This window comes from Prunus dulcis, chromosome 6 (assembly GCF_902201215.1).
Source record: "Prunus dulcis chromosome 6, ALMONDv2, whole genome shotgun sequence".
Taxonomy (NCBI): domain Eukaryota; kingdom Viridiplantae; phylum Streptophyta; class Magnoliopsida; order Rosales; family Rosaceae; genus Prunus; species Prunus dulcis.
Window position 1 is genome coordinate 6,742,235 of NC_047655.1, and position 22,499 is coordinate 6,764,733.

At 35.7% G+C, this 22,499-nt stretch overlaps 3 protein-coding genes and 1 long non-coding RNA gene across 16 annotated transcripts; 2 read left to right on the forward strand and 2 right to left on the reverse strand.

Moving 5' to 3' along the window:
* Nucleotides 1-1,065: 1,065 nt before the first annotated feature.
* On the forward strand, nucleotides 1,066-3,866 carry LOC117629639. The gene is made up of 4 exons (XR_004586134.1): nucleotides 1,066-1,134; nucleotides 3,019-3,067; nucleotides 3,163-3,237; nucleotides 3,346-3,866. It is a non-coding gene; the product is annotated as an uncharacterized LOC117629639 (long non-coding RNA).
* Nucleotides 3,867-3,996: 130 nt separating this feature from the next.
* Nucleotides 3,997-19,877, reverse strand: LOC117629636 (pentatricopeptide repeat-containing protein At2g27800, mitochondrial-like). Of its 5 annotated transcripts, none has more exons than XR_004586133.1 (4): nucleotides 19,798-19,877; nucleotides 5,656-7,080; nucleotides 4,753-5,095; nucleotides 3,998-4,630 (listed from the first exon to the last, which is right to left on the reverse strand). XR_004586133.1 is itself a non-coding variant. In XM_034362191.1 (3 exons), exons 2-3 carry the CDS (start codon nucleotides 6,975-6,977, stop codon nucleotides 5,092-5,094), a joined length of 1,326 nt encoding a protein of 441 aa, XP_034218082.1. In that variant the 5' UTR covers nucleotides 6,978-7,080; nucleotides 19,798-19,877; the 3' UTR covers nucleotides 3,997-5,091. The 5 variants fall into 5 exon arrangements, 2 of the variants coding, with proteins under 2 accessions (XP_034218082.1, XP_034218083.1); XR_004586131.1 differs by having other exon boundaries at nucleotides 3,998-4,635; XR_004586132.1 differs by having other exon boundaries at nucleotides 3,998-4,647.
* Nucleotides 11,363-17,173, forward strand: LOC117629637 (histidine biosynthesis bifunctional protein hisIE, chloroplastic). 6 transcript variants are annotated; one of them, XM_034362194.1, is made up of 9 exons: nucleotides 11,409-11,467; nucleotides 11,645-11,865; nucleotides 13,753-13,801; nucleotides 13,932-14,006; nucleotides 14,115-14,299; nucleotides 15,900-16,145; nucleotides 16,236-16,331; nucleotides 16,433-16,584; nucleotides 16,791-17,173. In XM_034362194.1, the coding sequence occupies exons 5-9, from the start codon at nucleotides 14,129-14,131 to the stop codon at nucleotides 16,993-16,995; spliced, it is 870 nt and encodes a 289-aa protein (XP_034218085.1). In that variant the 5' UTR covers nucleotides 11,409-11,467; nucleotides 11,645-11,865; nucleotides 13,753-13,801; nucleotides 13,932-14,006; nucleotides 14,115-14,128; the 3' UTR covers nucleotides 16,996-17,173. The 6 variants fall into 6 exon arrangements, with proteins under 6 accessions (XP_034218084.1, XP_034218086.1, XP_034218088.1 ...); XM_034362193.1 differs by lacking the exon at nucleotides 11,645-11,865 and having other exon boundaries at nucleotides 11,363-11,467; XM_034362195.1 differs by lacking the exons at nucleotides 11,645-11,865; nucleotides 13,932-14,006 and having other exon boundaries at nucleotides 11,363-11,467; nucleotides 16,791-17,119.
* Nucleotides 17,121-19,810, reverse strand: LOC117629635 (pentatricopeptide repeat-containing protein At2g27800, mitochondrial-like). Of its 4 annotated transcripts, none has more exons than XM_034362190.1 (3): nucleotides 18,460-19,810; nucleotides 17,543-17,885; nucleotides 17,121-17,420 (listed from the first exon to the last, which is right to left on the reverse strand). In XM_034362190.1, exons 1-2 carry the CDS (start codon nucleotides 19,779-19,781, stop codon nucleotides 17,882-17,884), a joined length of 1,326 nt encoding a protein of 441 aa, XP_034218081.1. In that variant the 5' UTR covers nucleotides 19,782-19,810; the 3' UTR covers nucleotides 17,121-17,420; nucleotides 17,543-17,881. The 4 variants fall into 4 exon arrangements, with proteins under 4 accessions (XP_034218081.1, XP_034218077.1, XP_034218078.1 ...); XM_034362186.1 differs by having other exon boundaries at nucleotides 17,121-17,425; XM_034362187.1 differs by having other exon boundaries at nucleotides 17,121-17,437.
* Nucleotides 19,878-22,499: the final 2,622 nt, after the last annotated feature.

Here is a 22,499-nt window from a genome sequence, read left to right on the forward strand (position 1 = left end):
TTATCTGAAATTTGAAATTGAAAATTTTATCCGATTATGAGATATGAATAGTATTGACACATAGGAACCCGAAAATCTTATCAGAAAATATTATCCAAATTAATTATTGAGGTAAAAAAATTTGTGAATAAAACAAAAAAATAAATAGTAATTGCCCTTTGCCATGGGAACATGTGGAAACACAAAATACTATTTATAAGGGCAACTACTATTCACGTGAATAGTGGCTGCCCTAACTCCCCCATTGCCATGGCTAAGGGAAATTGGTGGAGTTGCTCTTATGAGTGGAGATACTCAAAAAAAGTTGATCTTCAAGCTATTGGTTGCTCTCTGCATATAGGCCCACACTTCAAAATATTATGCCTTTACTTGCAACACACTCAACAAATTCTAAAAGGACACTTAAAATTAACTATCATTTCCTTAAAATAAAAAAGATTATAAATAACAAAAAAGTTAACAATTACAGGCTTTTTTCTAGGCCATCACAGCGGGAAAGTAGCACCTCATCTTTAGAAAGTGCACCGGTGCTTCAATCTAAGGGGACACAATGCACACCAGTTTCAAGGCCCAGTAATGGTTTTTTTTTTTTTAATTTAAAATTTTAGTTTTTAGTTTTTAGTTTTTATTTTTTATTTTTTATTATAACCTTTCTTGTTGAGATGTGCGAACTCACGCACACTATACGAATGATAAGACTTGAACCCAAAATCTTTTATGGGGAATCAATAACTTTAAACAACTGCACTAGATGGCCATTTGCTTAAATTTTATTTTAGTAAAAGGTGAAATCATCATTTTAGTGAAAAAATTTGAAGGGAGTTTGGTTTCAATGGGTAGCTGTGGCAATAAATTTTGCTTTTATAAAGTGTCTTTTTTCCTTTAAAATAAGGGTAGATTTGACATTAAAATTAGGTGTGTAGATCAATTTCTGAATATAACAATGCAAAGACGTGCTTGGGTTGGGCCAAAATTTGGGTTGGGTTTGGAATTGCCCTGGAGCCCGTAATGTTAGAGAGCACGCACACTTGCCTACATTCGATATAAAGTATAGACATACGTTTGTTTTATCGGCAGCAGCAGCAGCAACAGCAACGTCAGCAGCATTACGCCTCTCTTTCTCTAAGTCTGAAGGTGAGTTGGTATATCAGCACACAAACGCACCCACATCTCTTGTTCACATTTGAATCATGTGATACTGGAATGCACTGATGTGGGTTTTGATGGTGAAAACTTAGCATTTATATCCTCTAAGAATTTGATTAAGTTGGTGGGTTGGATATGAATTTCAGTGGCTTCTCTAAGAATTTGCTGAAGCTGTTAGAGGGAGAAGGGGGTGGGGAGATCTGTTGATTTTCGGATTTAGAGTCGTTTGGTTAAGTTGGGTTTTTTTAGTTCTGCCGTTGGTGGTGTTAATTAATTTGACTCTTTGTATTTTATTTCAACACATGGCATAAGACGTAAAAATTTCAATGCAAATTCAAGCATGTTATGATTCTTGAATTGAGCTGTTTGCATTTTTAGGATTGGTTAGTTTTACTTACTTATGAATTGAGCAGTTTGTAAAAGCATGTTCAGATCTGAGTTGATTTTGTCAATGTCTTAGCATTCTGCTCTGCTTTTTCCCTTTCCCTTTCAGTGTTTTGTTCCATTTTTTTATCTACTATGTGAACTGGATTGGCTTTGTAATGTGAAAAGGATAATTGATTTGGTTACACAGTAATGAAACCCAAGTGGGATTCCTTTAGAATTTGAAAACTCTCAATGGTGATAACAATCCGAATAGCTTTCAATGTGAAATGGATGACTTTGATATTATGTGGTTGGTTATTGGGTTTATTTTCTAGTCTAGTTGAATTCAAGGTTCCTGTTTAAGCTATGCTGACATTTGGTTGTATCTGTAGAGTTGGATTCACATGTACTTTTCTTTTGTTATTTTTCTTCTGCTATCATATGCAGATCAACTTAACTGAACTTGTATTTATTGTACTGAATTTTGATTATGAAACTAAAGTTACCTATTTGCAACTTATGATTTGATGACACAGGAAAAATTCAAATTTTGTTTTCCGTTCTTTGAATATGAGCTGAGGAATTTAACAGAATTAGAACTTTTATGCAGATGTTGTAAAGAGAACATATTTGTTGAGCCTAAAAGAAATTCGGCGTGTAGCCTTGCGATCTTTCTGAATTTGAAATACTGTTATGTATATTTAAGTATCTTGTTTGATCATTTTGCTTGCCCTGTATGGCCTGGTCTTTGTCTTTACTCTTTACGGATTTGTTTAGGCCTTTGTTGTTGTGCAGTGGTCTTCCCTGTTTTATTAATTTAAGCATGTATTCAAAAAGAAAGAAAGTAGAAGGGAATTTGCAAAATGTGTTTAGTGTGATTCCAAACTTGTTGGACACTTTCAAGTTCTAGTTTTGCAGCAATCATTCACATTACAGCAGTGTAGTTTTCACAACAAAACGCCCATGTAGTCCTTGATTAGTTGAACTGCATGAATGCGGTGACAGTTATGTGGTTATAGCAATAGCTTAGGAAGAGTTTGTCATTGTGCTTGATAAAGTTGGTCTTCCCCCTAATCTTGCTGCCGGGGTCATTGCTAATGCAAGTTCAAAATTTCAGACAGGATTGAACTGGTTTAATCAAGCCCTCTTCAAAGGAGGTTACTTGAACCAGATTACGGTGACATCCATTGCCAGTGGGTGATTACAATACGAAATCACTGCAAAATAAAAATAAAAAAAGCTCTCTAGAGAAGTTATGATGTTCTATATTTGCCTCATCAGCATGAATCTGTTGTAGAATTATATTCACTTCATATGTTAGTTATGTGACGAGATATCCAATGCTAGGTTAGGCCAATATGTGATTATTTGTTTTATTAGTTCTTACCTTTGCAAGTCTTTTTTCATTTTCATTTTTTGGGTGGGACTGCTTTTTCAAGTCTGATCATTGGGTGAACCTGCTTTTTTATCTACAGAGCATTATCATAAACCTTTCTTTTTATTCAGGACATCATAAGAATCAGAAAAAGGGTGCCGGAAGAATTTCTCTGCTATGGTACTCTCTCTCTCTCTCTCTCTCTCACACAGAGAACACAGAGACGCCCATAGTACTGTCATTACTCTCATGATTTATCTATCTTATTATTGCAGATATCATTTCCTTTGTCTCATTTCCTCTGAAGATTTTAATCTTGAGTACCTCACACCTATTTCTTTAATTCCTAGGTATGTCATTGTGGACTTTTTTTCATGAATGCGTTGTTTTTTTTTTTACTTTCCCTTTTTAGTTCCTTTTTGGTAAGAAATGGCTTCATCTTGTATATGTTGTCACAGGAAGCTTGACATGAATGGCGATTTCACATTTACACTGTCTGCAATCTGTGAGAGTTTCTTTCCCCTGCCGTCCTTCCGTTTCTAACAATTATTATTATGGTAGAGACAATTTCACGAGAAAGAGCAGTTCCCTTGTTTATGCCTCCACCAACAACTTGGACAGGGACCTTCATCTTCAATCAAAGGTACCTATTTATGCAGTCAGATCATACCCGGACTGTTGTGTTGTGGTACGGACTTACAGGTCTTAAACAGAGAAAAGAGAGAATGATATTGCTGGATGGTTTTTTCTCATTAGCATATCTTGAAGCTGTCCATTGTTGTTCGATACCATCTGGACTGTACGCTCCTTACTTCCAAAGAAAAAGTATTACATAGAAATATTTCTAATAAGTGATACAGAAGGATTCTTCATTGTTTTTATCTTATCTTGATAAACCCATTAGCATTTATAGAATCAATACTGACTACATCTAACCCCTGTTCTTTAGCTGTTTCTCAAATAAAATAAAATTTTGTTACACTGGTTCATTTCAATACCTGTTCTTTCGCATGATTCATCTTCTAGAAAAGTACCCAATGTTCCCCAATAGTTTACGTATAAGTGCTATATTTGGCCACATGTGAACTCTACATACTGACCCCCTTTCTTTATTGTTCATATTATTCACAAATACTTATAATTTTCCTTTTCTTCAGCCAGATATTGTCAATATGTGTGTAGGTAACAGCCAATTGTCAGAAATCAAAACTTACTTTTACAAACTTCTTTCTCTGAGTGTGCATTCAAAAAGACTCAAATTTCCTTTTCTTCAGCCACATTTTGTCACATATGTGTGTAGGTAACAGCCAATTGTCAGAAATCTAAACTTACTTTTACAAACTTCTTTCTCTGAGTGTGCATTAAAAAAGACTCAAATTTCCGTACATTTTCGAAGCATTCTTAGGAGAGCGCTGGTAAGTGTCTACCATATATTAAATAGGGCATAGGAGGACCATAAAACCTATTGGCAAAAGATAGGACAAAACTTGAGAACGGTGTTCCTGCTGCTCTAATGTTTTTTGTCTTAACGGTGTTCATCATTCCAGTGTTGTGTTATCAATAATTCCAAAAGGATTTATTTTCTCTCTTCATATTGATTATCTGATAATCAAACAGTCTCAAAATCCTTGATTTTTTATACTTGTCTTTTTAAGAACTTCCAACCAGAAGCTCTGCCACACACACTGCTTCCACCAGAAGCTCTGCCACACACACTGCCTTTTTAGTGGCTTCATTCTGTGCCTTCTCTGCCACAATCACTTACATTACGCTTAATTAATTAATTAGTAACTAATTCATTCCAATAGTTAAGAACTTTTGCAATATAAAGGAAAAAACCCAAGAACAAGTGTTGGGGGACTAACCAGTGAGATTGTGGATTCTGAGGGAGGCATGGTGGTGCTCTTGGACCAATTGGAGTAAAGAGTCTTCCAGATCACTTGGATTTATCCTGGACGAGGAGGAGGATGCCACGAGAGCATGTGCCAGTGGAAGAGATGCCAGTGAATACATTTGGCAGCAAGCTCTCGTAGAGAGGGTTGTGCTGATTTCTTAACAGCACTGTTTGAGGTGAGCTAAAATGTTATTCTTGCCTAAACTGATTTTCAACCAAATGGCAACATTTTTCGTGATTGTCAAACTCTATGTAGTGATGCAACGGCTTAACTTCAACAGTAAAAGAAGAGCTACTTTTAGAACTCAGTTTATCTGCAAGAATGAAGGAAACACTGGATCAGAGTTTATTCACATCCAATTAAGCAAATTGAGTAAGCTGCAAACTAATAACTATCACTCCAAGATAACATACTTCCCAATTCAAACAGATGGAGACTCAACCTGTTCCAATAGATAAAACTTATTACAAGTGACTGATATGACAGGTATACAAAAAGCTTCGTCCAAACACTTGTTACAAAGATTGTATAAATCTTACAGCCAATTAGGCTACAAGTGATTGATATGACAGGTATATAAAAACCTTCGTCCAAACACTTGTTACAAAGATTGTATAAATCTTACAGCCAATTAGGCTACAAGTGACTGATATGACAGGTATAGAAAAGAATTCAAAATTTATACCATTGCTTCTTCATATCCAAATTACCAGATCCACTTATCAACAACCTATTCAGAAAATTTTGCCACACACCAGCTGCCAACCACATATAGGCTCTAATTTAGGCACTATCCCGCACTAACAATAGATTTGTGGAAGATAACATCAAAGTAATCGGAAAGATGTGCTCACAAATGATCAATGACACTACCTGAATTGAGAGTGGGCACTCGAATCTCCATAGTCATCTTCAAGCACATATAGAAGCTTCCTGTAAGTATGCCCATTCAGAAGGTCTTTCTCTTGGAACTCCTTCAACAACCTCATTGCCTCTCCCACCCTTCCTTGTCTGCAGATTTCATCAAGCACTGTCCTATAAGTAATGAATTCAGCTGATCTTTGCTTCTCAATCATCTCCCACAAATACTTCACTGCCTCCTCAACCTCTCCATTAAGAGCCAAAGCGTTCACAAGCGAGTTGTATGATTTACTACTTGGGATAAACCCTTTACTCTTCATTTCATTGCACAGCTGCTTAGCATTGTTTGTTCGGCCTTGGGAACATAACCCATGGATGAGATAATCATACGAAAATGAGTTGGGCAAGCAATTATAGACCACACCCATCTGATGGAATATTCTAAGTGCATCATTGACATGAAGGGAAAGTACATACCCCTTAATCATAGAATTCAAAGAGTAAATATCAGGTTCAATCCCATCATCCACCATTTGCCTAAACAGGCACCTAATGGTCTCCATGTACATGTGATTTATGTAAGAATTAGATCCCCTACTCAAAAAGGCCGTAAAAAGAATATTATACGTCCTAATTGAAGGCCTGCAATTCAAGTTTCTGCTATTCTGCATGTGTTTAAATATATTGACAGCTCTAGTCAACTTCCGAGCTTCTGTGAAAAAATAGATAATGGAATTGTAAAGTGCCTCAGAACCAATGTAGGAAATAGCAAGCACTTGATTGACAACATCATCCATTTCTTCATACATTTTAGCTACCCCAAGTTTCTTTACCGTAATGTGATAAGTAGAAACATCATGTTTGAAGCGTGGCTGTTGTGATGCCCAATTGAACAACTCTAAACACACAATAGGATCGTCTTGCTGAGTTATAACATTGCAAAGTTCTTCAGGTGTGAATCTAGGCAACAACTGGGATATGGCCCTTTGAAATTGGACTTCATCAAGAGTTGATTTACTGGATTTGACTCTTTTACTTTCTCTCCTTCTAAAAGATCGCGAAGGGGGCTTGGTTGAGTAAAAGTTATACAACAAAAACCGGTCATATATACCCAGAAATCCATTTGAAGCAATTTTGGGAACTGGGTCAATTTGGGTTTGACTCAAATAATGTATAGGCCTCAAAGTGCTATTAATTGGATTCGAACTATATGGAGAAACAGCCATCCTTTGCGGGTTAGACAAGTATTGATGAAACGAATGTTCATAACAGAGCCTACTGAAGTTTCCGTTCATGTAACTATTTCTAAAGCCATATCTACAAACAGAAATCATTTTACTGAATGATTACCAAAAGATGGGAAGCACCAATTTTTTACTGCTGAACTTGTTAATTTGGTTGAGCCTCCTAATCCATTATGGACTTTCACCAAGAAAACTGAAATCACAACATACAAATTATCAAAGCTCAATCAGACAATTAGTTTTATTATAATTAAACTTATACACAACAAAGGGCATACTTTCTCAGATTATCAAACCATGGCCGTTTCATCAGCAGATAGATAAATACAATGCATGGACAGAAGCTCAACCATAAATAAATAAATAAGTAAACAACAACAAAGATATACAGTTGCTCCTGCAATGATCTTCCAAATCAAATATGAAAAATAAAATTTCAGAGTGATTTCCAAAGGGCAACACCTATTCCTATTGGTTAAAGGGAACGACTCATATGAAACTAATTCAATCAAGACCAGAAAACGAAGCATGAAAACAAAAGCACCTAATTTTTGAAACAAAGAAGAAACATAAATTAAATTCAAAGCACCATTTTATTATTTTTTTTCTTTCTATAATCACATACGCGATTGTATTCAATCAGCCAAAAATCACATACATCAAAGTACACGTTTTGATTTTATTGATACTAATAAAAGATGGCCTCCAAGTAAACATGAGAACAAAATCAAGCCGACCCAGAATCCAAAATCTCAAAACTAAACCCAGAAAACAAATTTCTCCAACATCGTCTGAGAACTGACAGGAACACCTAAGCCCATTGGCGATATATACAGAAACCCAGAGAAAATTGTGTCAAAATCAATTCATTTCAGTCGGACAAATAACAAACAAAAGGTTGGGCTTTCAACCAAAGAACCACACATAGAGAAAGCTGAGAGCTGAATCAAACATAAAGAACATAGCGTGTTTTTTTTAATGACAAAAGCCATAACAGAGAGATACGAACCTGAGCTATAACAGAAAAATGAAAGGGGGGCTGGTCGACTTGAGCGTTCGTGAAGAAGAGCGATAGGAAGCTCGAGCTCTAAATTTGAAAATTAGCAAAAGCTCCCTCTTGTGTATTGAAGAAAGAATAATTTTTATGTATTGGAGTTATGTTGAAAAGTAAAATGTACATCGACCAAACTTGAATTATGGAAATATTTATTAACCTGAATTAAATTTGCTAAAATAAAAAAAAATTGTATTTAATCTTGTGGTGAGCATTTTTGCTAAATTTGGAATTTATAAGATAAATTACGAATAAACTCTCTTAATTTTTTTTTCTTCTTAAAAATAATCTCTCTTAACTTAAATATGTAAATCAATGTTTAAGCACTCAACTTTAATTTGAAAAAGATGTCACTCTTAAATCATGAGTGGTGGCAATTAAATTGTTAACATCCGTTAACTTCTATTAAAAATTGTTAACCATGTGCAAAGAGTTAACACATGCACATTTATGGGTTTAGCCAAGTTGATTAGAGTATATGTGTTTCCCACTCTGCACCCGAATTTGAATCTCACTATCCGTAATTTAAATTAAAATAAAATAAAATATTATTTGTATAAAAAAATAAAGTTAACACATGCTAGTCACAAAAGGTTATTTGTCACTCATTCCTGGTTTAAATGGGCCATTATTCAAGTTAAATATTTATGGAGTAAATATGAAACCAAGGTCTGACGTGGATAAATGTTTATGGAGTAAATATTAAACCAAGATGGCCTCCAATTTAAATGGGCCATTATCGCTTAATAACTGTTATCTGGGTTTGTAGGAACAACTTTATGATTTTCAAACTTGTACCATATTGGTTTTGCAAGCTTTCATGCCATTTCGAAGTCTTATATGGTATCCAGAGCCTCTAGTCAAATGATGCATTAATTTTTTTATGTTCTCATGGCTACCAACAACTCAAGTGCTGCTCCTGCCTACACCAATGATGCAAACCCATCATCACCTCCAACCAACAATTATGCCACACCCACCCATGCTGCTATACCAACAATTTCCACTATTGTTACCATCAAGCTCAACATGACCAATTATCCACTTTGGTTGGCTCAAATATGTCTCATTCTTGGCAGTCATGACCTTTTTGGCTATGTTGATGGCTCGGTGCCATGTCCACCCAAGCATCTCCCAGCAACAAATACTTCTCTACTGAATCCTGTTTATCTTAATTGGGTGCAACAAGATCAGACCATTCTCAGTTGGATCAACAACTCATTGAGTCCGGCATTATTGGCTATTGTCGATCTTTCCCCCACTTCTCGCCAAACTTAACAATCGTTGGAGAGTCGTTATGTGTCCACCTCACATAATTGGATTTTACACTTGTGAAATGAGTTGTTGCGTATTATTAAGAGAGATATGTCAATTTCTGACTTTTTGGACAAAATGAATTCGATTTCTGATAATTTGCCTTACAATACCTCACTATTACTCGGCTGGACTTGTCTTATGTTGTGAACCAAGTCTGCCAATTCATGCACTCACCTACAACAGTGCACTCGCACGCAGTGAAACACATTATGTGGTATATGAAGGTCTCATATGATCATGGGCTTCGGTATCGAGCTGGCAAGCTTGAATTAAATGCTTATTCTGATGCTGACTATGTAGGGGATCATAATACAAGACATTCTACAAGTGGTTTTATGTTTATTTTGGTTCTAATTTAATTTCCTCAAGCTCAAAGAAGCAGAAGATTGTTTCACGTTCTAGTACGGATGTCGAGTACATGCAGTTAGCTTATACTGCTCCTGAGTTATCTTGGTTGCGCTCCTTGTTACGAGATCTGTGTATCTTCTTACCTACGTCTCCCATATGGTGTGATAATACTTCTTCTATTGCTCTTTGCTTCCAATCCCTTTTTTTATTCACGGACTAAGCATTTAGAAGTCGACTACCACTATGTTCGGGAGAAAGTGATTCGTGGTGAGTTGAATGTTAATTATAATTTTTCGATCGCTAATTTGTTCACTAAAGGTCTCAATTCTTCTCAGTTTAAGACATTTGTTTTCAAGCTTCCTGTTCTTCAAGGACCACTCAGCTTGAGGGGGCCTGTTAGACCTTTGACGTGGATAAGTCTACTGAGTTTTTGAATTTGAATTCATCTTGTTTGAATGACAGTTCTTTATCCTCTGGTTCTTTTGAAATAGGAGTTTTATGTTGCATATGACTTTATAGCTTAATAGCATATATCCTGGTTTGTAGGAACAGTTTATGATTTTCAAACTTGTACTTATCTATACAATCATTATAAATACATAGCTGCAACCATATTGGTTTTGCAAGCTTTCACGCCATTTCAAAGTCTTATGGTAAATTGGCACACAGATGGAGTTAAAGAGAATTATCTCCAATTCATAAATTTATAATAATTGCATAAGGAATTAAAATAAATTTGAACATTTCCCATGTTAAAAATACTCTAAAATAGCATTGTGGGGAAAATGTAGTATGGTCTAGAAATGAAGGGTTTAAAATTAGGAATGAGGTTTTTATTTGGATATATGTGGGTGTAACTGTTGTGTAACATGTCGGTTTCACACTATCATTTTATTCATTTGTACTTATTCCTTTTATAATCTTGTGTTTTATTGAGTAATTAGAATGAGAATCAAATAATTGCTCCATAAAATAATGAGAATCAAATAACAAAAATAAGAGAATGAATACAAATAGGCAGCATAAGAGTATGAAAATCACTATACTTGTGCAAAAGAGTAATGAGAGTGAGATATCACTGCAATGCAAAAATGCAAAGAGTGTTGTTGCTTTTTTCCTCGATCAATTGGTACTACTTATTTTTTTTTAAATATAAAAAACGATCATATTTTATTGATAAGAAGAACCAAAACAAATACAAAATCATTATGATGCCAAATTGTCATTGACTTAGTCTATTAGACTACAAATATATATAGTTTTGTTTATGATACAAATGATATCAAGAGAAAAAGAAGTAATATTTTAAAAGCTTGAGCTAAAAGCTCTCTACGTAACCTTTAACAGATTTCTATAATTGTTGCAAGTGATATTTTTGGGCAGAAAATAAAGAAAAGTAAAACGAGTGTGATAAATTACAATATTTGATGGATGTTATTCTTTATAGCATTTAATAAATTTGCGAGTGTCATTTTTTGGCGGATTGTATATTTGATTCCCGTTAAGAATTAGTTAAAAAATTATAATATTCAATGAATGTCGTTAGCAGTTAAAAGAGCGAAATGGAATTACCCGAAATGTATAATATGCCAGCGCAGCGCATTATGACACGTCACACGTGCATGGATGACGACGTCAGCAGCATAACTCGCAAGTAAACACTACAGCCGTTAGATCAAATCACCCAAGATCCAAGGGCGGCGAATGAAACCCTAACCACAGTGACGCAGATTGGCTTCTATTTAAAAATTCACAAGCTCCTCTCACTTTTCTCATCTTCTGCTCTGTCTCGCTCATCACACCAAAGTCGGCGAGAGAGACCTCTGAATCTTTTTCCAGTTCTTCTCCTCCGTTTCTTCAGGTTCAAATCTTTGTCTCTTTGTTACAGCGTTTATTTAATAAATTATGTTGCGATTTAGTGAAAAAATTTGAAGGGAGTTTGGTTTCAATGGGTAGCTGTGGCAATAAATTTTGCTTTTACAAAGTGTCTTTTTCCTTTAAAATAAGGGTAGATTTGACATTAAAATTAGGTGTGTAGATCAATTTCTGAATATAACAATGCAAAGACGTGCTTGGATTGGGCCAAAATTTGGGTTGGGTTTGGAATTGCCGTGGAGCCCGTAATGTTAGAGAGCACGCACACTTGCCTACATTCCATATAGAGTATAGACATACGTTTGTTTTATCGGCAACAGCGAGCAGCAGCAGCAGCAACAGCAACGTCAGCAGCATTACGCCTCTCTTTCTCTAAGTCTGAAGGTGAGTTGGTATATCAGCACACAAACGCACCCACATCTCTTGTTCACATTTGAATCATGTGATACTGGAATGCACTGATGTGGGTTTTGATGGTGAAAACTTAGCATTTATATCCTCTAAGAATCTGATTAAGTTGGTGGTGGTTGGATATGAATTTCAGTGGCTTCTCTAAGAATTTGCTGAAGCTGTTAGAGGGAGAAGGGGGTGGGGAGATCTGTTGATTTTCGGATTTAGAGTCGTTTGGTTAAGTTGGGTTTTTTTAGTTCTGCCGTTGGTGGTGTTAATTAATTTGACTCTTTGTATTTTTATTTCAACACATGGCATAAGACGTAAAAATTTCAATGCAAATTCAAGCATGTTATGATTCTTGAATTGAGCTGTTTGCATTTCTAGGATTGGTTAGTTTTACTTACTTATGAATTGAGCAGTTTGTAAAAGCATGTTCAGATCTGAGTTGATTTTGTCAATGTCTTAGCATTCTGCTCTGCTTTTTCCCTTTCCCTTTCAGTGTTTTGTTCCATTTTTTTATCTACTATGTGAACTGGATTGGCTTTGTAATGTGAAAAGGATAATTGATTTGGTTACACAGTAATGAAACCCAAGTGGGATTCCTTTAGAATTTGAAAACTCTCAATGGTGATAACAATCCGAATAGCTTTCAATGTGAAATGGATGACTTTGATATTATGTGGTTGGTTATTGGGTTTATTTTCTAGTCTAGTTGAATTCAAGGTTCCTGTTTAAGCTATGCTGACATTTGGTTGTATCTGTAGAGTTGGATTCACATGTACTTTTCTTTTGTTATTTTTCTTCTGCTATCATATGCAGATCAACTTAACTGAACTTGTATTTATTGTACTGAATTTTGATTATGAAACTAAAGTTACCTATTTGCAACTTATGATTTGATGACACAGGAAAAATTCAAATTTTGTTTTCCGTTCTTTGAATATGAGCTGAGGAATTTAACAGAATTAGAACTTTTATGCAGATGTTGTAAAGAGAACATATTTGTTGAGCCTAAAAGAAATTCGGCGTGTAGCCTTGCGATCTTTCTGAATTTGAAATACTGTTATGTATATTTAAGTATCTTGTTTGATCATTTTGCTTGCCTTGTATGGCCTGGTCTTTGTCTTTACTCTTTACGGATTTGTTTAGGCCTTTGTTGTTGTGCAGTGGTCTTCCCTGTTTTATTAATTTAAGCATGTATTCAAAAAGAAAGAAAGTAGAAGGGAATTTGCAAAATGTGTTTAGTGTGATTCCAAACTTGTTGGACACTTTCAAGTTCTAGTTTTGCAGCAATCATTCACATTACAGCAGTGTAGTTTTCACAACAAAACGCCCATGTAGTCCTTGATTAGTTGAACTGCATGAATGCGGTGACAGTTATGTGGTTATAGCAATAGCTTAGGAAGAGTTTGTCATTGTGCTTGATAAAGTTGGTCTTCCCCCTAATCTTGCTGCCGGGGTCATTGCTAATGCAAGTTCAAAATTTCAGACAGGATTGAACTGGTTTAATCAAGCCCTCTTCAAAGGAGGTTACTTGAACCAGATTACGGTGACATCCATTGCCAGTGGGTGATTACAATACGAAATCACTGCAAAATAAAAATAAAAAAAGCTCTCTAGAGAAGTTATGATGTTCTATATTTGCCTCATCAGCATGAATCTGTTGTAGAATTATATTCACTTCATATGTTAGTTATGTGACGAGATATCCAATGCTAGGTTAGGCCAATATGTGATTATTTGTTTTATTAGTTCTTACCTTTGCAAGTCTTTTTTCATTTTCATTTTTTGGGTGGGACTGCTTTTTCAAGTCTGATCATTGGGGGAACCTGCTTTTTTATCTACAGAGCATTATCATAAACCTTTCTTTTTATTCAGGACATCATAAGAATCAGAAAAAGGGTGCCGGAAGAATTTCTCTGCTATGGTACTCTCTCTCTCTCTCTCTCTCTCTCTCTCTCTCTCTCTCTCTCACACACACACACACACACAGAGAGAACACAGAGACGCCCATAGTACTGTCATTACTCTCATGATTATCTATCTTATTATTGCAGATATCATTTCCTTTGTCTCATTTCCTCTGAAGATTTTAATCTTGAGTACCTCACACCTATTTCTTTAATTCCTAGGTATGTCATTGTGGACTTTTTTTCATGAATGCGTTGTTTTTTTTTTTACTTTCCCTTTTTAGTTCCTTTTTGGTAAGAAATGGCTTCATCTTGTATATGTTGTCACAGGAAGCTTGACATGAATGGCGATTTCACATTTACACTGTCTGCAATCTGTGAGAGTTTCTTTCCCCTGCCGTCCTTCCGTTTCTAACAATTATTATTATGGTAGAGACAATTTCACGAGAAAGAGCAGTTCCCTTGTTTATGCCTCCACCAACAACTTGGACAGGGACCTTCATCTTCAATCAAAGGTACCTATTTATGCAGTCAGATCATACCCAGACTGTTGTGTTGTGGTACGGACTTACAGGTCTTAAACAGAGAAAAGAGAGAATGATATTGCTGGATGGTTTTTTCTCATTAGCATATCTTGAAGCTGTCCATTGTTGTTCGATACCATCTGGACTGTACGCTCCTTACTTCCAAAGAAAAAGTATTACATAGAAATATTTCTAATAAGTGATACAGAAGGATTCTTCATTGTTTTTATCTTATCTTGATAAACCCATTAGCATTTATAGAATCAATACTGACTACATCTAACCCCTGTTCTTTAGCTGTTTCTCAAATAAAATAAAATTTTGTTACACTGGTTCATTTCAATACCTGTTCTTTCGCATGATTCATCTTCTAGAAAAGTACCCAATGTTCCCCAATAGTTTACGTATAAGTGCTATATTTGGCCACATGTGAACTCTACATACTGACCCCCTTTCTTTATTGTTCATATTATTCACAAATACTTATAATTTTCCTTTTCTTCAGCCAGATATTGTCAATATGTGTGTAGGTAACAGCCAATTGTCAGAAATCAAAACTTACTTTTACAAACTTCTTTCTCTGAGTGTGCATTCAAAAAGACTCAAATTTCCTTTTCTTCAGCCAGATTTTGTCACATATGTGTGTAGGTAACAGCCAATTGTCAGAAATGTAAACTTACTTTTACAAACTTCTTTCTCTCAGTGTGCATTAAAAAAGACTCAAAATTCCGTACATTTTCGAAGCATTCTTAGAAGAGTGCTGGTGAGTGTCTACCATATATTAAATAGGGCATAGGAGGACCATAAAACCTATTGGCAAAAGATAGGACAAAACTTGAGAACGGCGTTCCTGCTGCTCTAATGTTTTTTGTCTTAACGGTGTTCATCATTCCAGTGTTGTGTTATCAATAATTCCAAAAGGATTTATTTTCTCTCTTCATATTGATTATCTGATAATCAAACAGTCTCAACTTTGTAATCCTTGATTTTTTATACTTGTCTTTTTAAGAACAACATCATGATCATCTGGCTACTGTTTAAACATTTTTTAATTCATCATTTTCTAAGAACTCTTTTTTTTTTTAAGAAACAAATTTTATTGGATATAACAAGAAAATACAGCAGTGGTCAAAATGACCACAAAAGAAAGCTAAAACACAGGTATAACAACTAGACGAAAACCAGATGCCACTTCATCTGTTTGATTTGCCACAGATGCCAAGTTTTTAAATTTCATTTGTATTATATTTTGTATTCTTGCTCTTTAATGAACCTTTCAATAGGACTTGTATGGTTTATCTTTTCCATATTAGCATATACTTTATCTTGCCACCTTTGTTTGATTCAGCTGTTTAGTTCTGTTAAACCCGTAGGTTTTGTCTTCTGATTATCAGCCATAACTGCTCCATGTAAAATTAGTTATGCGCATGGTGACAGATATTGTAGTGCCATATCTCATATTGGTGACAGATATTATAGGTTTTGTCTTAATTTAGTCTGTACATCGTGTTTTTCCTTTTTCTCCATTATCAAGATAGTATTTTGGATATGCAAATGGATGAGACTGTAATATCTGTTAGTATTATTTCAGGTTGAAACAGTGTTAGATAGTGTAAAATGGGATAACAGAGGTTTGGCGGTTGCCATAGCTCAAAATGTTGACACGGGAGCCATCTTGATGCAAGGCTTTGCGAACAGGGAAGCAGTGGCTACAACAGTTTCCTCACGGAAAGCAACATTCTACAGTCGCTCACGTTCAATGTTGTGGACAAAGGGAGAGACCTCCAATAATTTCATTAATGTCCATGACATCTTCCTTGATTGTGATCGAGACTCTGTATGTTGCTTGCTAGTTTAATTGGAATATATTTTTTAATCCATGTTTATGTGCTTGATTTAATTACTTTAACTCAGACTTATTTCTCAGATAATTTACCTCGGGAAGCCTGATGGACCCACTTGCCACACAGGATCAGAGACTTGCTATTACACCCCAGTGTTTGATTTGTTAGAAAATCAACAGGTTTTCAGCATTTAATGAACTAAAAGAGCTTACATATTTTTATCATTCATTCATGAGTCAAATTACAGTGAATTGTAAGTGATTCAGATAGTTTGTGGCAGGACAAAGAAGATAAATTAGCGTTGACCACTTTGTACTCATTGGAGTCTACAATTGCCCAGCGAAAAGGAGAATTAGAAGTCCCACAGAGTGGAAAGCCCTCATGGACCCGACGACTACTACTTGATGAGAAGTTGTTGTGTTCAAAAATAAGGTATGATGTTCAAATTGTGTCAGATTTGAGTTGTAATGATATAAGTTTCTCTTACCTTGTGTGATAACTTCTCAAGAAATCAAAGGTACCAAAAGGAACTGGAGAACTCATATGCATTTTATCCTTACTAGAGAACTTTGTTAGTAAATGAACTATCCTAATTTTCAACAGTAAACCTTTGTTCATGGTTTTCTTTGCTGCTCCAGGGAAGAGGCAGATGAGCTATGCCGAACACTAGAGGACAATGAAGATAAGCCACGAGCTGCCTCAGAGATGGCAGATGTGCTTTATCATGCCATGGTTCTGCTGGCCCTTAAAGATGTGAAAATAGAAGAGGTTCTAGACATTCTTCGACGTAGATTTTCTCAGTCAGGTATCGAGGAGAAGAGAAGTCGCAACTTGCAATCCTAGATTATGGACGCCATAGTCTGTCAAGTTTAATGATATGCTTTGATCAATTTTCTCTCTTTCTTTTTTTTGGGGATTATATGCACTACCATTCAACGCAGAGACAATAATTTTTGACAAGATCAAACTACATCGAATTCCTAGTTGATTTTTCGATATGGTATTCCAAGTAACTTGTTAATGAGATAAAGCAGTTAAAAATACATGGCAAAAAATCCTTCTCATGTTTGTAGGGAAACTCACTCAAAACAATAGGTAAACGTGGAGACTCCACAAGACAACGTCCAACAAATTAGCAAGTTAGAGGAAAAGTGCACAGTGATAAAAACTCGAACACAAGTAGTGCCTTGTTATTAAACCCTCCTTTTCACTGCTTCCACCAGAAGCTCTGCCACACACACTGCCTTTTTAGTTGCTTCATTCTGTGCCTTCTCTGCCACAATCACTTACATTACGCTTAATTAATTAATTAGTAACTAATTCATTCCAATAGTTAAGAACTTTTGCAATATAAAGGAAAAAACCCAAGAACAAGTGTTGGGGGACTAACCAGTGAGATTGTGGATTCTGAGGGAGGCATGGTGGTGCTCTTGGACCAATTGGAGTAAAGAGTCTTCCAGATCACTTGGATTTATCCTGGACGAGGAGGAGGATGCCACGAGAGCATGTGCCAGTGGAAGAGATGCCAGTGAATACATTTGGCAGCAAGCTCTCGTAGAGAGGGTTGTGCTGATTTCTTAACAGCACTGTTTGAGGTGAGCTAAAATGTTATTCTTGCCTAAACTGATTTTCAACCAAATGGCAACATTTTTCGTGATTGTCAAACTCTATGTAGTGATGCAACGGCTTAACTTCAACAGTAAAAGAAGAGCTACTTTTAGAACTCAGTTTATCTGCAAGAATGAAGGAAACACTGGATCAGAGTTTATTCACATCCAATTAAGCAAATTGAGTAAGCTGCAAACTAATAACTATCACTCCAAGATAACATACTTCCCAATTCAAACAGATGGAGACTCAACCTGTTCCAATAGATAAAACTTATTACAAGTGACTGATATGACAGGTATACAAAAAGCTTCGTCCAAACACTTGTTACAAAGATTGTATAAATCTTACAGCCAATTAGGCTACAAGTGATTGATATGACAGGTATATAAAAACCTTCGTCCAAACACTTGTTACAAAGATTGTATAAATCTTACAGCCAATTAGGCTACAAGTGACTGATATGACAGGTATAGAAAAGAATTCAAAATTTATACCATTGCTTCTTCATATCCAAATTACCAGATCCACTTATCAACAACCTATTCAGAAAATTTTGCCACACACCAGCTGCCAACCACATATAGGCTCTAATTTAGGCACTATCCCGCACTAACAATACTGGCAGTCCGGTAGATTTGTGGAAGATAACATCAAAGTAATCGGAAAGATGTGCTCACAAATGATCAATGACACTACCTGAATTGAGAGTGGGCACTCGAATCTCCATAGTCATCTTCAAGCACATATAGAAGCTTCCTGTAAGTATGCCCATTCAGAAGGTCTTTCTCTTGGAACTCCTTCAACAACCTCATTGCCTCTCCCACCCTTCCTTGTCTGCAGATTTCATCAAGCACTGTCCTATAAGTAATGAATTCAGCTGATCTTTGCTTCTCAATCATCTCCCACAAATACTTCACTGCCTCCTCAACCTCTCCATTAAGAGCCAAAGCGTTCACAAGCGAGTTGTATGATTTACTACTTGGGATAAACCCTTTACTCTTCATTTCATTGCACAGCTGCTTAGCATTGTTTGTTCGGCCTTGGGAACATAACCCATGGATGAGATAATCATACGAAAATGAGTTGGGCAAGCAATTATAGACCACACCCATCTGATGGAATATTCTAAGTGCATCATTGACATGAAGGGAAAGTACATACCCCTTAATCATAGAATTCAAAGAGTAAATATCAGGTTCAATCCCATCATCCACCATTTGCCTAAACAGGCACCTAATGGTCTCCATGTACATGTGATTTATGTAAGAATTAGATCCCCTACTCAAAAAGGCCGTAAAAAGAATATTATACGTCCTAATTGAAGGCCTGCAATTCAAGTTTCTGCTATTCTGCATGTGTTTAAATATATTGACAGCTCTAGTCAACTTCCGAGCTTCTGTGAAAAAATAGATAATGGAATTGTAAAGTGCCTCAGAACCAATGTAGGAAATAGCAAGCACTTGATTGACAACATCATCCATTTCTTCATACATTTTAGCTACCCCAAGTTTCTTTACCGTAATGTGATAAGTAGAAACATCATGTTTGAACCGTGGCTGTTGTGATGCCCAATTGAACAACTCTAAACACACAATAGGATCGTCTTGCTGAGTTATAACATTGCAAAGTTCTTCAGGTGTGAATCTAGGCAACAACTGGGATATGGCCCTTTGAAATTGGACTTCATCAAGAGTTGATTTACTGGATTTGACTCTTTTACTTTCTCTCCTTCTAAAAGATCGCGAAGGGGGCTTGGTTGAGTAAAAGTTATACAACAAAAACCGGTCATATATACCCAGAAATCCATTTGAAGCAATTTTGGGAACTGGGTCAATTTGGGTTTGACTCAAATAATGTATAGGCCTCAAAGTGCTATTAATTGGATTCGAACTATATGGAGAAACAGCCATCCTTTGCGGGTTAGACAAGTATTGATGAAACGAATGTTCATAACAGAGCCTACTGAAGTTTCCGTTCATGTAACTATTTCTAAAGCCATATCTACAAACAGAAATCATTTTACTGAATGATTACCAAAAGATGGGAAGCACCAATTTTTTACTGCTGAACTTGTTAATTTGGTTGAGCCTCCTAATCCATTATGGACTTTCACCAAGAAAACTGAAATCACAACATACAAATTATCAAAGCTCAATCAGACAATTAGTTTTATTATAATTAAACTTATACACAACAAAGGGCATACTTTCTCAGATTATCAAACCATGGCCGTTTCATCAGCAGATAGATAAATACAATGCATGGACAGAAGCTCAACCATAAATAAATAAATAAGTAAACAACAACAAAGATATACAGTTGCTCCTGCAATGATCTTCCAAATCAAATATGAAAAATAAAATTTCAGAGTGATTTCCAAAGGGCAACACCTATTCCTATTGGTTAAAGGGAACGACTCATATGAAACTAATTCAATCAAGACCAGAAAACGAAGCATGAAAACAAAAGCACCTAATTTTTGAAACAAAGAAGAAACATAAATTAAATTCAAAGCACCATTTTATTATTTTTTTTCTTTCTATAATCACATACGCGATTGTATTCAATCAGCCAAAAATCACATACATCAAAGTACACGTTTTGATTTTATTGATACTAATAAAAGATGGCCTCCAAGTAAACATGAGAACAAAATCAAGCCGACCCAGAATCCAAAATCTCAAAACTAAACCCAGAAAACAAATTTCTCCAACATCGTCTGAGAACTGACAGGAACACCTAAGCCCATTGGCGATATATACAGAAACCCAGAGAAAATTGTGTCAAAATCAATTCATTTCAGTCGGACAAATAACAAACAAAAGGTTGGGCTTTCAACCAAAGAACCACACATAGAGAAAGCTGAGAGCTGAATCAAACATAAAGAACATAGCGTGTTTTTTTTAATGACAAAAGCCATAACAGAGAGATACGAACCTGAGCTATAACAGAAAAATGAAAGGGGGGCTGGTCGACTTGAGCGTTCGTGAAGAAGAGCGATAGGAAGCTCGAGCTCTAAATTTGAAAATTAGCAAAAGCTCCCTCTTGTGTATTGAAGAAAGAATAATTTTTATGTATTGGAGTTATGTTGAAAAGTAAAATGTACATCGACCAAACTTGAATTATGGAAATATTTATTAACCTGAATTAAATTTGCTAAAATAAAAAAAAATTGTATTTAATCTTGTGGTGAGCATTTTTGCTAAATTTGGAATTTATAAGATAAATTACGAATAAACTCTCTTAATTTTTTTTTCTTCTTAAAAATAATCTCTCTTAACTTAAATATGTAAATCAATGTTTACGCACTCAACTTTAATTTGAAAAAGATGTCACTCTTAAATCATGAGTGGTGGCAATTAAATTGTTAACATCCGTTAACTTCTATTAAAAATTGTTAACCATGTGCAAAGAGTTAACACATGCACATTTATGGGTTTAGCCAAGTTGATTAGAGTATATGTGTTTCCCACTCTGCACCCGAATTTGAATCTCACTATCCATAATTTAAATTAAATTAAAATATAATATTATTTGTATAAAAAAATAAAGTTAACACATGCTAGTCACAAAAGGTTATTTGTCACTCATTCCTGGTTTAAATGGGCCATTATTCAAGTTAAATATTTATGGAGTAAATATTAAACCAAGGTCTAACGTGGATAAATGTTTATGGAGTAAATATTAAACCAAGATGGCCTCCAATTTAAATGGGCCATTATCGCTTAATAACTGTTATCTTGGTTTGTAGGAACACTTTATGATTTTCAAACTTGTACCATATTGGTTTTGCAAGCTTTCATGCCATTTCGAAGTCTTATATGGTATCCAGAGCCTCTAGTCAAATGATGCATTAATTTTTTTATGTTCTCATGGCTACCAGCAACTCAAGTGCTGCTCCTGCCTACACCAATGATGCAAACCCATCATCACCTCCAACCAACAATTATGCCACACCCACCCATGCTGCTATACCAACAATTTCCACTATTGTTACCATCAAGCTCAACATGACCAATTATCCACTTTGGTTGGCTCAAATATGTCTCATTCTTGGCAGTCATGACCTTTTTGGCTATGTTGATGGCTCGGTGCCATGTCCACCCAAGCATCTCCCAGCAACAAATACTTCTCTACTGAATCCTGTTTATCTTAATTGGGTGCAACAAGATCAGACCATTCTCAGTTGGATCAACAACTCATTGAGTCCGGCAGTATTGGCTATTGTCGATCTTTCCCCCACTTCTCGCCAAACTTAACAATCGTTGGAGAGTCATTATGTGTCCACCTCACATAATTGGATTTTACACTTGTGAAATGAGTTGTTGCGTATTATTAAGAGAGATATGTCAATTTCTGACTTTTTGGACAAAATGAATTCGATTTCTGATAATTTGCCTTACAATACCTCACTATTACTCGGCTGGACTTGTCTTATGTTGTGAACCAAGTCTGCCAATTCATGCACTCACCTACAACAGTGCACTCGCATGCAGTGAAACGCATTATGTGGTATATGAAGGTCTCATATGATCATGGGCTTCGGTATCGAGCTGGCAAGCTTGAATTAAATGCTTATTCTGATGCTGACTATGTAGGGGATCATAATACAAGACATTCTACAAGTGGTTTTATGTTTATTTTGGTTCTAATTTAATTTCCTCAAGCTCAAAGAAGCAGAAGATTGTTTCACGTTCTAGTACGGATGTCGAGTACATGCAGTTAGCTTATACTGC